The sequence below is a fragment of the Channa argus genome, chromosome 1, assembly GCF_033026475.1.
Source record: "Channa argus isolate prfri chromosome 1, Channa argus male v1.0, whole genome shotgun sequence".
NCBI lineage: Eukaryota > Metazoa > Chordata > Actinopteri > Anabantiformes > Channidae > Channa > Channa argus.
In genome coordinates, this window is record NC_090197.1 from 11638974 (window position 1) to 11656396 (window position 17423).

General features: G+C 39.5%; 1 protein-coding gene across 2 annotated transcripts in view; it reads left to right on the top strand.

Annotated features, from left to right (window-relative positions):
* LOC137123464 (oxysterol-binding protein-related protein 10) overlaps nt 1-17423 on the top strand; it is a 59695-nt gene that overhangs the window by 22936 nt on the left and 19336 nt on the right. For both annotated transcript variants that reach the window (XM_067497211.1, XM_067497201.1), the window contains 3 exons: nt 104-301; nt 8997-9237; nt 14077-14207. In XM_067497211.1, coding sequence (XP_067353312.1) covers nt 104-301; nt 8997-9237; nt 14077-14207 — 570 coding nt within the window. The remainder of the gene's footprint in view (nt 1-103; nt 302-8996; nt 9238-14076; nt 14208-17423) is intronic.

Below are 17423 nucleotides of genomic sequence, written 5' to 3' on the forward strand. Positions count from 1 at the left end.
TTTGTTTCTCTACCTTCACTTTCATCTCCACTCATGTTTAAATTCCCACACAATTCTCCCTCTCTTCCTTTGTGTTGCCCCCTCCTCCTCCTCCATCCCTCAGGGCTCCTCAACCTCTGGTCGGACCCGTAGCTTCTCTCTCCTCCCCCACCTCACCCCATCTTCATCCCCGGCTTCCCAGAGACATGTGGGCCAGTCGGCCCCACCCTGCAACATCGTCACCATCACCCACCACAAATCTCCAGCTGCGGCTCGGCGGGCCAAGAACCAGTACCCAGGACGGCTGCTGGAGGTCAAAGAGGTGGGTGTTGAAGGAATGAAGGATTTTAACCACTAGTGTCTGGACCCTTAGGTGTACTTTTTGCTTTTAAAGGCATTGCATAGAAATTGAGTAATCAAAGGGAGATGGTTTTGCTAAGACAGCATGCGAAGATTTGAGAAGAGAATCATGTTTTTTTTTATTTTTTTACAACTCGAGTCCTATTTTTACGGCTTTGGTCATAATTTCTTTATTGTCCAACATGTTTACTTTCAGCTGTGCAAGCTGGTGTTAGCTTATATAGTTTTACAGCTATATGCTAATAAGTAAGAGTCGGCTATAGTCTTGTGGCTTTTGTGTTATAGGTCATTAGTTTATGACAGCTTTTAATTTGGAAAATATTTACTTACATTGTTTTACTGTGTTCACCAAAAGATAGTTTTCCCTTTTGATCTTTTGAGTCAAAGAGGAAAGCTTTATTCCCAAAGATTTGCTGTATTGTTTCATGGCCTTCAGGCTCAGTGTAGGGCTGGGCGACATATTCAGAAGAAAAAAAAAAATCTATTAAAAGTGTGAATCGTCCAGGTCACCGAAAGAAAATCAATGACATTTTTTGCCCATGTTGCACAGCCCTGTGTCAGAGCCTTTGCACTGGTCTCAGGTGGGACAAAGGCGCAGTGAGTTCAGCAGATATTTCTGGATTCCTGGCAGGCCTGACACTGACTGCAGTCTGCCCAGTTTTTACTGTCGGTTCTGCCTTGTTGGCATTATTAGGTATAAATCAATAATGTTTAATATGGGGGTTGTGGGGTGATGGAGTGTTCGAATCCAAGTTTTAGAATCAGGGTCACTGTGCTGGAAAGTGTAGTAAATAACATTAGATGCGAGAGGTAATAAGTAAAAGCTTCAACAAGAAACTGTAGTTGATGAACAGGGAAAAGTGATGGCCAGCTCGTCCATATGGAACATTTAATATTCCTGGCAGTGGTGCCCTGCTAATGCCTGAACATATGGAGTAACACTTATTTTACGCTCTTTACATGACCCTTTAAATATATAGACCTATCCTACACTTAAAAGTTCCCATAAATTTTTGACTTCTGGAGTTTTAATCCTCACTAATTCTCTCCGCCTAAATCACCAGACCTGTCAGTTCTGGTTACCACATCATCCTCATCTGCTACATCTTCATGCACTCGGCACGGTCATTGACTATCCTCTGCTTATCTCTAGAGAAGATTGTGTTGTTTTCCTGTCTCTTCTCATTATAATGTTTAATTGCAAGGGACTGGGCTTAACGTTGGGTTTAAGGAGCAAAAAATGATGAAGACATGATTGTATGCCTGGCTGGCAAACTGTAGAGCCATTAACTTTAGCATTTTTTTGCTTTCACCCTTTTGTTTAGAGATGAAAAGTGGATTACAGATCATTGCCAGGCAGCTGTGCATCTGGCTGCTGAATTATGGGAGATAAGATGACTTAACAGTCAGAGAGGTGGAAGAAATGTGTACAAGCAGAAACAAGAGGCTTTCTAAATGTAAAATGCTTCCACCCATGTAAACTGTTGGTCCAGAAGAGAGAAGTAGATGCTGACAGGGGAGAGGACCATGCTCTGTTTTTATCCTTGAGCTGTTAAGGTTTAACTGCTCAGATGCAAAAACCAGAATATTTATAAACTGTATTCCCTTTAATATGCAATGTATTTGTCCTTTAGTTACTCATTTAGGCAAAACGAATAAGATTTGGACAGAAAATGTGATCCCACAAGTTAAACATCTTACTAAAACAAGTCACATCAATGGTTGAAAGAAAGTAGCTTTCTGCTGAAGTACATCTATGAGGTACTTCTACTTTACTTGAATATAATTATGAGTAGGCAGTAGTTTGTCTGCAGATGCAGATTAATACAGCATATAGTCAATTTTTAAATAACCTGGTACCAGAAGTGGTCAAAATCAGCTCCACCTTTAAACTACTGTATCTTTGTCAGTTTTTTGGGTGTAACAAACCTAAAGACCATTATCACCTTACTCTTCAGTTCCCCTAAGCTCTACAGAGCCTTTTACTCGGAGATCATTGTTTTGGTTTTACATTTTACATCTGTGTGGGGATCTGTGTGTTCATTCTCAACTCTCCTGTCTGGGTTTACCTGCTCAGCACCAGGCAGACATGGGTAGCAACTAGCTGGTGAACATATTCAAATGGAACAGATGTAAAAGGAGAAAGCAAATTGGAATAACATTCATCAGGTGGACGCAGACTTGTCTTCCCAGTGAATGCTAATGTGGCTCTGAGGTTTGCTCAATGTGTAAATATGCAACTTTCTGGCTGACAAATTTCACATACTAAAGTTATATCGGTTTGTTTTTGTGGCTTTCAGTGCAAGTTCTAAGGTTCAGAAGCTAAATTGCATCCAACGCTGAACAGTGTGACCGAATGACCCTACATCTCTCACTGAAAATCATTTTGAAATGGTTTTGATTCTGGGCCTGCAACAACTGATTATTTTAATTATGGTTTAATCTGTTCTCTGTTGGATAAGTTCTTTCACTTTTTTAAAAGTGAAGAAAGCATAAAAAATGCCCACAACAATTTTCCAAAGTACAAAGTGGCATTTTTAAAAGGAGTTTACATTCTTTTCTAAAAATACAGATTGTATCATTGAGAGTTTTTACATTTATCTCAGATTGTTTGCTTCATTTTACATTTTGTGTTGGTCTTCATCTTGTCCTTGTTAGCAAATTGTTGCATTTCTTGTGCATTCTCATATAGGATCAGTAGAATAATCTAAAATCACTAAAATCAATCTAAAATATGTACAGTATCACGTCACCCATGTGCACATGCATGTTTATTCTTCTGTGTCTAAGACAAAAACAATTTGGACCTAACAAATACACAGCACTTCAGTACATTGCTTGTTTTGTAAATTGTAGTAAAAAGTGAGAAAATCAGCTAATTTTCATATTTGAAAAAATTGGAACCATTAATTGTTTTGGTGCCTTTGCTGGATAAATGACACATTTCTGCATTTTATCCATACATGTCTTTGTTTTCATGCAGGCTTTGTGAGCACAGGGTTTTTGACTTTGCTTGTCCACTGAAGGTTACAGGCATAGGAAGGCAGCCTTTCACCTGTAGCCATCTGATCCAAGCTGCCGGATAACAAAGATAACAAAGACGACTCTCATTTAGTGCCTGTCTTAAATGGGACAAAGCGGCTCTGTATGGCGTCTAATACCCCACAGGAAATAAAGCACTGGCTGCCTAATTACCTGTCGTGTAATTGAAACCCCACGGTAGGATCTGAACACCTTACATTGCTATGGTCTTATTTTTCTTAAACTGAAACAGCAGGGAGTAGACTGCCAAACCATTAGCTAAAATTATTTATAAAAAAACTTGACATTTACTTCAGGGGTTCATCCGGTTTCTCTGCTTGTCATTCTTATGACACTTTTGGGGAGCATGAATATTACATGCAAAGCTCTTACTTTCGAGCATTTTTTTTCCTCTTTGTAGATTTGGCTGGCTTAAAGTTGTTAAATTTCCCATTCAGATGCGGCACGCTGTGCGTCTGTCGCCACTCACTCACTAAGAATATCTCATTTAAATGATTCACTTGGTGACAGGAAGAGAACAACTAGCAATCAGTGTGAGTGGAGAATCATTTTTCACCTCTCAGGAGCAGAGACTTTCTTCTAACCGAACACGGGACAGTTTGAGTAAATACGCAGCAGATGGTGTGATCATTAAGCAAAACAAACACTCCTTTGGTGCTTGTGTTTTCGACACAGACAGAGAAAACGAGGCCTCCCTGTGATGTCTGACTCATTCACAGTTCTGCTTTGGTCCAGAAGAATTGGTTGCTGCTTCCTGTGACCTGTTTCATACCTGCCGGCACATAGCTCCTCTCTCCATCGCTCCCTCTTTGTGCTATTTGTTGTTTTTCTTTCCCGTATTCATAACAGGAGCATAAACTCATCTGACGGGCTTGGCACAGGGCTGGGGGATGCTGGAATGGGGAGTAAAGAAGTGTGTGATTTATGCACCACTGAATACAGTAGAGACCAGAAAGCCACTGTGTGCTGCTTATCAGTGGATTTATGGTCCAACAGCGGCATCAGCGATGTTGTGTTGTACATCCTATTTATTTCCTAGTCACTATTACTGAAAATATACATACATTGCTGTACACACACACACTTCCAACAGTTGCACAAAGCTTTGGTTTATTCAAAAAGCCATGGAGGGACAAAAGTGATTTATCTGTAGGATCTGCCTGGTCAGCTCTGCCCTGTTGCTAGTTCTTGCATCAGCCCTCACTGAACCTCTGTCATAGCACACAGGGGGCTCAACGATACAAGGCGGGTTCAACAGCGGCAGTACAGAATTTGGGATCTTTGAATACTTGTTAGTTTGTTTCTAGTAGGACTCAAATGTGTACTTCTTACTCAAAGGCTATAGGCTCTGGAATGGTAATAACAATGGGCCCAAAAAGTCAGAAGATTCTATTTTATGCATTCACAAGTCATGGATTTATAGATTCATTACTGAATGGATCTACTGGGCACAGGCCCAGGGTCCCTATGAGTCACTCCCATGACTGTGACTGTGCCAATTTCTTGTTTGAAAGAGTTCAGTTAAAAGACACAAAATGATCACAAAGAGATGGAGAAAGACTCAAAATGATATAAAGTGAAATGTAGAAAAACCAAATACAGGCATGAAATACCCCCAAATAGAAAAACAGACACGAATTCCCCAAAGTAGACTCTAAATTACAAAAAAACAGGCTCTAAACCTGTAAAAAAAAAAGACACTGAATGACCACAATGTGTGGGAGCTCCCTTCTCCTATCTGTGCCCAGGAGCCAATTTTCTCATAACCCATTAATTCTGTGGATCCACTTCATTGTCTGAGACCAGTAACTTTCTTTTTGCTTTTGTCCTGAAACTCAGGATCTGCTCTAGCTTTGCATTTATTTTAAACAGTGTCACATAGAATCCAATCTTTTCCAACATGGCATGTACCTAACAGGAGCCCATGTCTAGTTCAGAGTTAGCAGGCCTCTCTGCATTATAAGAAGCACAAATAGCCAAGTAAAGGGCAGAAACATCAATAAAGAATTCCACCATTGAAACAACAGAGCAAAGATATGATTTAAATGTAGGGAAAGACCCAAAACACTAGATCTTACATTTCCCATAAGATACCTCAGCAGCCTCTTTTTACTTACTTTGCTTGGCAAACATCCATATCTTAAATTCCATGCTCTGTTTAAACACAGGATTTCTGCTAAAAAAGAAAAAAAAAGCCAATATGCAGCATTTTACTGACACTCCTGAAATATATTCAGGGATTTGAGTATTTTTAGCTCCACTGTTGACTGAAAATCTCCCTCAATGAAATAATTTCAGTTCTCTGTAAGACTGCGGTGAAGTACACATTGATTGCTGAGGTCTTATGTTGAGTTCTCAGGGTATTGCCATGCTGTCACCTCTCATCCATCTGTCCATTGATGCATGCGTCTGCCTGTTTGCTGAATGTGTGACGGTGGGAGTCAGACCACATAACTATCTCTCTGCAGCTTGCTTGTCACAGCTGGGTGATGTTAGCTCATCAAACGCCTCGGGTCTCAGTGCAGCGGCACCACTGGGCACTTACACTGCCACTGCAGAGCAGGACAACTGGCTATTTCTGGAAGCAGCGCTGGTCCTGTTGGCTCCAGAGAGCTCTGTGTAAAGTGGGAGGAGCTGCTACTCTATCTTAGATACATAACATAGCTCTGTGGCAGTTTCCTTTTCCTTTTCCTTAGATTGTATATATATATATATATATATATATATATATATATATATATATATATATATATATATATATATATATATATATATATATATATATATATATATATATATATATATATATATATATATATATATATATATATATATATAATATATAATATATATATATATATATATTATATATATAATATATATATATATATATATATATATATTATATAATAGTTTTACACAAACACACACATATATATTCACCCCCAAGTCCTAAAAAGTTGTGTGAAAATGTATATGTATTATTTCTAACCTCATGTTAATTTTTTGTTTTAAATTCATTCATTATCTAGTATTGTTTCAGCTTCTTTATCTTATTATTGTTCTCTATTGGCACAATTGTAATTATCTTTCCACTGCAGGCATTTGTCTATTTTCGTTTAATAAGGTCATATTCTTTTTGCTTACATTAAAAATGTGGCTGTATTTTATGAGGCACCATAAGCCACCATAAAACTGTTGTTTTTGAGCATTATGTGGGTTATTTGAGTTACTTAAGGTTGCATAGCAACACAATTGCTCACCAGCCTTCATTGCCACTTAATAAAGGTCCCGTTAGTGAATATAGACCCTGAGGTAGTTGTGTTTTCCAGTATTATTAATGCAGAACAGATTCAGTTCTTCTTCTAACTTTTTGGCCTGTAACATGTATTTAAAAGTTAGTGATACTGAGAGTTTTGCAGCTTTGCTACAACTTTCAAATATCCCCTTAAGGCAGGTCAAGAATAGCATGCCTTAAATTCTGCAAAAAACATGTTTAGTTTGTCTCATGCTGCAACAGATTTAATATCAATGACACATGAGAATTGTTACCCGTGATATCTTGGTATGATTAAAACTTTGCTCCCAATAGAATGCAGAAAGGAAATAAACTCTTATATCCGCTGCTCTGTAATTAAAGTACTATAACTATGTACATCATGAATAGGACACAAAAACTAATTTTAAATTATATCTGAAAAACATAAAAAGCCTATGTAAGATGAGACTGCAAGCCCCGATTATTTGAAGAATACTATAAAAAAAAACATGGCATCAACATGGGGATCACCAAGAATCCATTCATAACAAGCACTGGAAACAGACATTTGAGCTCCATCTGCCTGAGGATTTCAACATCCGACCCGAGTAAATTGCTAAATAATTTGACCAGCTTTGGGCTCTGTTACAGAAATTCCTTTCCATGAATAACTATTCCACATATACCCGACCGCAACAGTGTTCAGTGACTCCAAAATATCTCAATGTACAGGAGACAGATGTGCAGTTGAAGGTTATGTGTGGAGGATGTGTTTGTAAAGCCATATAATATTAACGAATGCCTCATTTCCAAGCTGATAAATAACCCAGATTCATTAGCACCGGGAGAAGCTTATTACCCTCTAGCGAGAACCAACTTTGTCGCCTTTCTTTTGTGATGCATTTAGACTGTGATGGGTGAGTCATACAGAAATACAATTCAGAGTAAAACGTGCTCTGTGCATCTGTGGGAGCATGGGGAGAACTTTTTTAGAGCAGTTTCTTTTTTGGCACTGTCGTCTCGTAGCAGATGGTCTTTGGATCTGTTGTTGCCTTTAGTCAAGACTGAGGTGATGCCAGTAGAATTAAAAACTCACTTGTATCACTTCCTACGCACAAGTAAAACATAAATGTGTGAGATGGTGGCAAATATTTGTGTTCATGGACTTCTGCTATCTGCTCATATATACTGCAACCTCCAGTTTCCTCTCTTTGTGATGACTATTTTATGATGGTTTGGGAATGTTCAAGGATGTATGCTATATTAATAAATAAAATGAAACAACAAATTATTATTTTTCCTAGCGAATTCACTGTGCTTTAACAAGAAAACAATGTTATGTAAGGATTGTATTACACCTCATCAAAATCAAGAAAACCAGACAATATTTTTCCATTATTGCTTGGTTATACTGTAGTATCTCAGTTGCTTACCAGTTCGAGGTCTCCTTTGTTGCAGTTAAGCACCTGGACTCTTTTACTGGGGAGCCATGCTGATGCTGTTGTAACGTGTAATGTGGTTTGACGCTGTCTTCCCTGAAAAAAGACACCATCTGGATGGCAGCATATGTTGCTCTAAAGCCTGTATAGATTGTTCAACATTAAACTACAGTATCTAACTTTTAGAAATATGTTCCAAAGCACATCTTATTTTCAGAGGCATCTACCCAGAAATCAGACTCATTGCACTGAACTGACAGCAGTATAGAGAAAGTAGTAACTAGTACCTGAATGGCTGTGCAGAACAGCATAAGGGTTGGTGCCTTCACAGATGAGCAAGTTAACAATACTGTGTGAACTGTTGCACCCTCATAAGGATGGTCAGTTTCCTCTTTAACCTAGATGATGCAGTGTCCATAATTTCTATGAGGAAATTTCTAAATTTGACTCTTCAGACCACAAGAAAGACTCACTTTTTTTGAACAACAGTGAAGATCTGTGGCACAAAGCAATACAATATTTCATTGTTGATTACTATCCATTGTTGATTACCTTTTCCTCAAGGCAGGAAAGACTGAACATTTGATTTTGAGGGTTTCTATTACTTTTAAAAGGTTATGTTGTAATACTAAATTATATAGTGTAAGTTGATGGTTAATTGACCAAAATTGTTAAATTATGTATTGGTAAGTACCGCACTTATAATACTGTCTGATAGGACTGAATAACAGGTGGTTACAGAAATCTGAGCCTCAGCTGATATGGTTTTATTACAGGTCTATTCTGCTCTCTGTGAGTAATTAATATTATTGGTATATTATGTGATCTGTACCTTCACATCAATGTCTTACGGGTAATATGACTAATGTAGCTGGTAACTCTGTATTTTAATACAGTACATTGCTGTTGTCCTCCAGGTGATGTCCCAAGCAGAGGGCCAGCAGAAGAACCTGGTCCAGTCCATTGACTCTCTGCCCACTAGAGGCCCTCTGTCATGTCTGGACCAAGACTTACTGCTGCTCAAAGCCACATCAGCCGCTACCCTCAGCTGCTTGGGAGAGTGCCTCAACATCCTCCAACAGACCCAGAGCCATGGCCAGGTGCCACCTCACTCCCAGGCCTCCCAGCGATACCACTCCATGCACGGAGCCCCCTCTGGTGAGTCCGCCCCGGGCCTCGTTCCAGTGCTTCTACTGGAGCCCCCGACCCCTCAATCTCCTCCATCTCCCTTGTCTTTCCAGTCCCCTCCTCCAAAGCCCAGCACCATTGGCAAGCGCCAGCTGGGGCAGCTGGACTGTGGTTCTTGTACCTGCCTGATCGGTACTATGAACTTCAGTGTTTGTAGTAAATGTTGCTGAATCTTTGCATTTGTGTGTTAAATTGTGTGTTTTTATTTTATCCGTCCGTGGTTGTGTCATAGTATGTAGTTGTTGGTGTTCTGTGTTATTTTCCATTCATTTTTCTGTCTCTCCAATGTTGTGAACTGCATTGAAATGCCAAAAGTTCTTCAATGTGGTAGTGCCAAGTACAAGCATGAAAATTAACATGAATTAGTATTCGATATTATTTACACGATACTCAGTGATTTGAGACTGTCTCCCTACATGCATGTCAGTAAAATCGGGGGTTAATGTGTGAATGAGTAAATATTCTGAGTAATACTATGCACTTCTAAGTCTCCTCAAAGGATTACGTCTTTGCCAAAGGAATCCACACCCGTGCCTAAAATGTGAAACCTCTGCCATGTTTAGCCCTCTCTGTGCTAGGTCACTAAGGATCCAATAAAGTTATTTGGATTTAAACCATTTGCAGCCTGAGGGTGGTTCTATTAAAATAACACCTAGGATTAGGCCTAGGAAGCAGTTTCTAAAGGTGGGAGGCAGTCCCAAAATAGAGGTTAAGTGTTACGATAATGTGATTTACATCAAATGTTGTTGACTAATCAAATTTAGGAAATGCAGAGGATAGTGTGTAATCCATTTACAGTCTCCTGGAAGCGATAAAACAACATGCTGATAAGTAAAACTTTCACTGCCCATAGGCTTGGAAGGCAGCCCTGGAAATTTGTAGTTTTCCTTTTTTGTGAAACAAAGCAGCTGTCAGTCTGGATTTATAGCGGTTACAATTGACCCCAAATGTAAAGCAAATATGCTGTAGCAGTTGTTTGGGAAGTTTCTGTTGATGTGATTGATGTTATTTTATAAGAATTAATTAATCACTAATTTAAATCACAGATGCAAGTAGCTAACAATCTGTGTTTATTCACTCATTCTTTGTGTGGAAATGCCAACGCGTACCTTTCTGTGGACGTACCTCAGTCATGTTCACCTGGGAGGGGGAAAAGGAATAGACCAAGGATATGCTGAAGGGAAGCTTGTCTGAGAAAACCCTAAGATCCTCAGGAAGTGATAGAGGATGCATGTAGGAAGAACGACGAATGGGCTACTCTTCTTAACCTGCTGCCATCAAAACCTGAACCCAGATCCTGTAAGCAGAAGAAATGGTCCCCATTGGAATCCATTGTAACTACTGTGAATTCAAACTGACGAGAGCTGCCGTCCCTTCGAATGAGAAAGCTACAAAACTTTCCGAGCCATCTTTTAAGCCCGATGTTTGCATGTTTTGAATGTGTTAAAGCCAAGAAGTTGTGGTCCACCTGCATCCTAGACTTTGAGAAGGGAAGGTCTGGGTTTGGGTGGGTGCAAGATTACATCCAGAATCTACCTGTCCTCACGGTTTGTTGGTCTTCTTTTTGCACCAGCAGTCACCCTGCCCTGTACCTGTTCTTCAGACAGGGGGTGGTGTGGAGTGGGACCACTGGGCCGCAAGTACAAACCTCTTTCCTTCCGCTGCCTGGCTGATAAGTCTCGTGGGGGTCCAGCTGCTTCCCGCTTCCGGCATGTACCCCCCACACCTCAGTGAGGAGTTTTTTGTTAGGATTCTGGGTTTTCCCACATGATGGGTTCTGTAGCTCAGTGGCATGGCCAGCATCCAGATTTAATGCAGCTGATACCGGGAGTGGCTGGCTGGTGGGTGGGTTGATTGGTTGGTTTTACTGCGCACACAGAGGGAAGCTTTGCCACTGCATGGGCAAGATACCTGTTTGATAGAGAGCCGAGCATGAGGTTGGACTGAGTTTGCTGGCACTGGGTTGTTTCCTTCAGGCTCCTGTTACTACAAAACCAGAGCCGATTGTTTGAGTTAGCTCTAGCGATTGCCACAACGGCCAAGGAACTTAATGAATCTTTGGGAACTCCCACCCAAAACCTGCCAGTCACAGACCAGACAGCATATCAGCTGATATCAAAGTGGATCTTTATTGCTCCCCCTTTCCCTTTCCTCTGTCACTGTCATAAACAGCTTGAAGCCCAGTCCTCTTTCTCTTTTATGCAAACACAGAACATTTTCCTTTAAGGAAACAAAAATCCATAAAGGAAATTTACTTTGCACACTGTAGTGGCCTTGCAGCTTAACAAAAATTATTTAAAGGAAAAACACACAAGGATGGAGCTAGGATGTGAATGGCATGTCTATTAAAAGTTACGGACACTGAGAATATGTAGCAATGTGAAGGAATTACAAAATCTTAATTGATGTCACAGCCCAGAAATGGAAGGTAAAGCCATTGGAAACATCTACTGCATGAATGTTTCTGACTCTCCACTGTTTGATGTGTGACAGGCTTATAATTCACCTGCATGCCTCTGTCCAATGGCTCATTCACTTCCCCACTGCATACTGAGCATTTCTGCCTCTGGTGCTTCAGAAGGTATCGGAGTCTTAGTAACTGCGATAAATGGTAAAAGACCACTATTACCAACATAAAGACCTTTCTAGAAACAGACAAAGTACTTTGAAATTAACTTTTAGAAAGCTATTTGCGTAAAAACGTGTGCAACATAACCTTTTTCAAAAACACATAAAAACATTTAATTTACAGCAAAGCCCCCCATCTCACATTTCCACCATACTGGAGTCCTGTATTATTAGATGGGTTCACTAACACTTTGCAAGGTCCTGTCAGGTTTACTGACTGTCAGACTGACGGTCGACCAAAGCAGAGGCCTGGCCTGAGGGCTTTATCAGCACATTTTGTGGAGACAGAATCGCCTCAGGCCCACCTTTGTGCCGACACGTGTCGGCACAGCTTCTTTCTCACTAATGGATATCAGGCATTGGCCTCTCGGTGCATTAGACTTTTAACCCAATTTGAATGTTGCGACCGGAGATCAGTGGGGCTTCCGCTACTGCTCCATTAACAGCACTTTGATATGGGATCTACCACTGTGGTGTATGTAGAAAACTTCTGAAATTTTCAGCTTGATTTATCTTAAGACAGGGATTGTAACACGTCTGTTCATATGTACAGGAGACACATGAAACAGTGCAGCATTGGATACAGACTAACTGAAGCATAATATAAAAAGGCTGAATTTGTCTGTGTTTGAGGCTGGAGGTTGTAATGCTGTTTGGGAAATATCCTGTGAGCCTTTTAGTTAGTGTTGTAGCAGTTGTTTTTTAAGATGGACTATTTCACTTTACAAGGTTACATTATTCTGTGACTTATGTTACTGCAGTTAATAGCAGTTCTTGTTATGGTGTCTGATTTTCAAATCAGTCATTGAGAAAATAGGAAAATATTTATACTATTTTTCATACAGTTGCAATTTAGACTGCGGATTTATAAAATACAATGTGAAATTCTTATGGTAGTAGATAAATTATATTGGCTGGGTTTGATTTTCTTATACCTGATGCAATTTTTTTTACTTGTATTTAACATCATATTGTATCCACATCTAGCTACTTTTGGATTTATGGTTGTGCAAATGGCAGCGAGGCTCAGGTAATAACAGTAACGACCTGCCTGTCAGCTGGTTGGTTGGTCCACCACTCTTTCCCAACTATGGATGGATTACCAAGAATAATTCAAAGATAATCAGAATCCTCAGAGGATACACCCGGCTAACTACAATGACCCCCTGGCTTCTGCTCTAGTTTCACAAGCAGGTCAAAATTTACTCTTTTCCATCAAATAATCCAGCATCCACTTGGACGAACCCAAAGTTTAGTATAGATATAGTGAGTAATAATGAGATAGATATTTACTTTCCAGATAATAAAACCTACTGGCACCTCGAACCTCATCTGTCGCACCACCTTGAGTGTATGATTTGTAAATCTGTGTAAACAGTTTTTACAACCGCTACGATAAAACAGCAGTTGTGGTACAAACATTAATGTCATCCACAGAGTAACAGAAAATAGTTAATTCTTTTTTCTTTATCCAACACTTTTAAAATGCCCAATGCTTGCATACAGACATCAGCTCATGTTTGCAGGCTGACATAGCTAAAGCATAATTGTGTTGAATTATCACACAATGTGGTACAAAAAATGGGAAAAGGAAAGAAAACCAGCACTAGCAAAGGTGAGCAGTTGTTAAAGGTACCTCTTTTTCAACTATGACAGACATGTAAAGGGATTTTCCTTAGCACATCTGCAGACTGTGGCCACACCTCTGATACTTCCTCCTCAGTAGCTTAGGACAGTAGATGTTGAGTATTTTTAGTAGATTGCGTATTGATTTTTAAATACCGGAGGTGCAGTTGTTTCAAGGCTCAGTTTCGATATGTGGTGGAACAGGACACCCTATTTCTTCTATTTCAGCCTAAAAGGTTATAGTTTTTAGCCTGGAGCTAAAATAAATTGTCATTACCTGTTACCTAAATAGTAAATTTGCTCAAAGTTTGGTTAATAGAAAATATAGAATTTAAATAGACACAATCTCAAACACAATGTCCTGCTGTCTGGCCTTTGTCAATCACAGACCGGTAATTTAATGCCACAATCGACTACATATCACTAATATATATACTACACTGTGATTGGTTTCTTTAAAGTCCCTCTTTGATTACTCTCATCAGTTTCATCCGGTCTTACATCAAACATTAAAGTATTGCAGTGCCTCCTCTGACACTGCCTTCTCTTTTTCAGATGGTGCTCCTGTGTGGACTGTACCAAAGTCGCCCTCAGCAGAGCAGCTGAAGAACGGAGGTCTGACTCCTCTACGATCAGCTGAGCCCTCCCCGGCCCTCACAAAAAGGATTCTGCCCCATGGTGCTGAGGTGAGAAACTCAAGTCATATTGTCAGTTATCACCTTTGTCTGCTGTGTTGCACCTCGTTCGGCTGTTGTCCTGGCCTGTTAGAGAGCCTTGTTTACAGTGTGTCAGATGCTGAGAGTTGCGCCGTCCCACAGGCGATCGAAGCAAAGAGGAACTGAAAAATTGTTTGTGGTGATGGAAGTTTTGCGGATGCAGGAGTGCAAATGGTTGTCAATCATGTTACATTTACTTTTGCGGTTTGCCTTTTTGAATAGTGTCAGTGTCGTTACAGAAAGGAAACATGAGGGGATTATCAAACTATGTAAGGTTTTGAATTGTGAAATTATCTAACAAACAAAAAACATAGCATAGCTCAAAACAGCTATTCCTCTCAAAGAGTAGATATTTTAAAGGTGCTGCACATGATGGTAGGATGATAGTTGTATGCTGTACTTGTGCATATTTAGAAGGGGAAAAAAAAACTCACCTCGGGTTTGTTTTCAGAGCACGGAGAGCAACAAAAAAAAAAAGGAAAATAATGAAATTGCATTAGCTGGTTTCTTGAATTACGTATATTGCTGATTAGCAGTCTCAGGTACTTCGTGTCAGACTTTCCAAAAGCTCATACGAACACCAACAAAGACAATTCACTTGTTTTTAAATGCCTCGGTATTTTATAATACATGGATAACTTGGGAACATAGTTGATTTGAACTAATATCATATCAATATATAAAGCTTCAAATATAGCTTCCCAAGATTTAATACTACATAGTAATTATCCTGCCATTACTCCTTGTAGTATGGAGATGAGAACTAAACGCACTTGGCTACAATATAGGTAAAAGGCAGAAGATGGCTTTGAGGCTTTAAATGGAAACAACTGTGACCACATTTTTAACTACCTGTATGTGATGACAGGCTGCATTATACACCTGCAGCGTATGGAACAGCCGGTTAGTATAGTAGGCTATTTGATGTAGTGAGAGGCTCTAATGCCCATAAAAAGTCCACAACATCTACTGAATCATAGTGATGTTGAAGTTTGAAGTCTCCCAAGCACAAAGGTTGTTCATTTGAGCTTCTTGTAAACATTTCTTTAACATTTGTCAAACACAGTAATACTTGTTTTCTTCATCTCATTCTTTATACATGGCAGACTAATGGAAACCTCAGCATTGAGTAACAAGATGAATATTAATGGCATCTCTGCAGCATTTACTGCCATGCCCGCTCTTAATAGCTGCGTTGTCAAATGTTACACCTATCATAGAGCTTTTATTACATCTCATAGCTCTGTGTTGTTAAAAAACAGATGAAACGTCATTTAAATGTTCCCTCAAAACAAATACGGGAGCTTGACGTGTGCAGAGAATCTGCTCCCAGCCACACAGGATTCACAGCAGTCTAATCTTCAGGCACAGAGGTGTAATCGATCATCGTAATGATCATTTTCCATTGACACGAGGGCAAATTTTTTATTTTGGCATTACAGTGTCATCCATCAGTGTCCATTTAAAGCTAATTGTCAGGCAGTTCAACATACCTCATTGTGCACAATTATGAGCAGAGGAGAGAGGCCAGGTCATAATAATGATAAGGTATCTTCAAGAGATTTTAGACATTGCTGTGGCCGTTATGATTCGGGGTCTGCCCTGACACCCATGCCTCTGCCAGGCTGTTTCTGCCCACTTAAGTGTGCTATTAGGATACTGTGCCTCCGCTAATGGGTTCTGTCAAACTCATTAAACCATTCACCATTCACTGCGCTGGTGGAAAAATTAAGTGAGCCCTTGGATGTAATAACTGGTAGCTTTGGCTCAGACCTGCACATCATTCATGAGGAATTTTGGACCTTTCTTCCTTTGAATAACCACTTAAGCTCAGCTGTATTTTTCAGGTATGTGTTGTGAATGGCTCTCTTAAGGTCATTCCACATCCACTCTACTGAGCTGTAACATGACTACTCCAAAAGGTGGATTTTTTTTTTCTAAATTCCTTCTGTAGTAGAGTTATGTCATTCTGTTTTTGTCCTGATGCAATAACCACCTTCTACTGAGCTTCAGCTGGCACTGGCAGACATTCAACCTGAGATTATCCTGTTAGAACCAAAACGTCCAGGCCCAGGCTCACAATGAATTCGAGTATCAATGACCGACACATTTTTTCAGTGGCGTGGTGGAGTGTCAAGGTGCTCCTTTGGCAGCTGCAGAATGAATCGTCTCCATTTATACACACTTTGTCCAACTGTAGGCTGATGAATATCTCCACTCTTTGAGATCACTTTGTGACCTTTTCCAACTCAATGCAAATCAGCATTGATTGTAAGCCCACAAAGATTTTTCCCCGAAGTATTTCAACATTGAAAGATGCTTCTTGTGAATAGAAAACTCACTTTTTTAATGAGTCACAGTAACTCCACCCTGCACTTCAGTCTTGATTCAGTTATTGAGCTCAAGGTTTTCTAATTCCAAATAGATCTTTTTGTAATGGGCCTGATGTTAAACCAGCTCAATGATTGGTGTCTTAGTTAAATTGTTTGTGTAAGCAGGATGTCATCTGGTCATTTCAGTTCAGGTAATGTCATGTGTTTGCACTCACTACAGAGGCTGTAATCTCAGTCATCTTCCTCCTCCAGATGAACATAGGAGGCAAATTGCCCCTTTAACTATAGCCTTACAAGGGTATAAAGGTTGTTATAAGTGACTTTCAGGACATGACTGTACAGTCCTATAAACAATGCTGATGACCTAAATCCTCACACTGTCATATAACGTGTAGCCGTTTGTGACTGTATTTCTGCTTTAAATGCTTTGTAAGATATCACATGTTTTAATAATGGTTATTATTATTAATGCTTCATGGATTAGATAATTTAACAATTTATGGTTAATTAGAAAGTAAAAGATTAACATCAGCCAAAGGGATTGTGGCGTGTTTTTAATCCCAGCCGTGTTTTGATAAAGACCTTTTAACTGATCAGTAACACTTTAGTAAATGATTTATTTACCATTAATTATGCAATTAGTTAGAACATACAGATACAAAGTGAGGTTTTCTCATAAAAAAATGCGAAAATGTGTTATAATTTGTTACCTTCAGGTATATGTCTGATTTAATTTCACACTTGCCAGTTATTTTAGGACCTTTCTATCTTTTGAGTCTGTTCTAGCTTGTCAGCTGTAGACAGTAAATTAGAGATTCTAAAAATTGTCTTCAAGCCAGTAAACTGTTTAAAT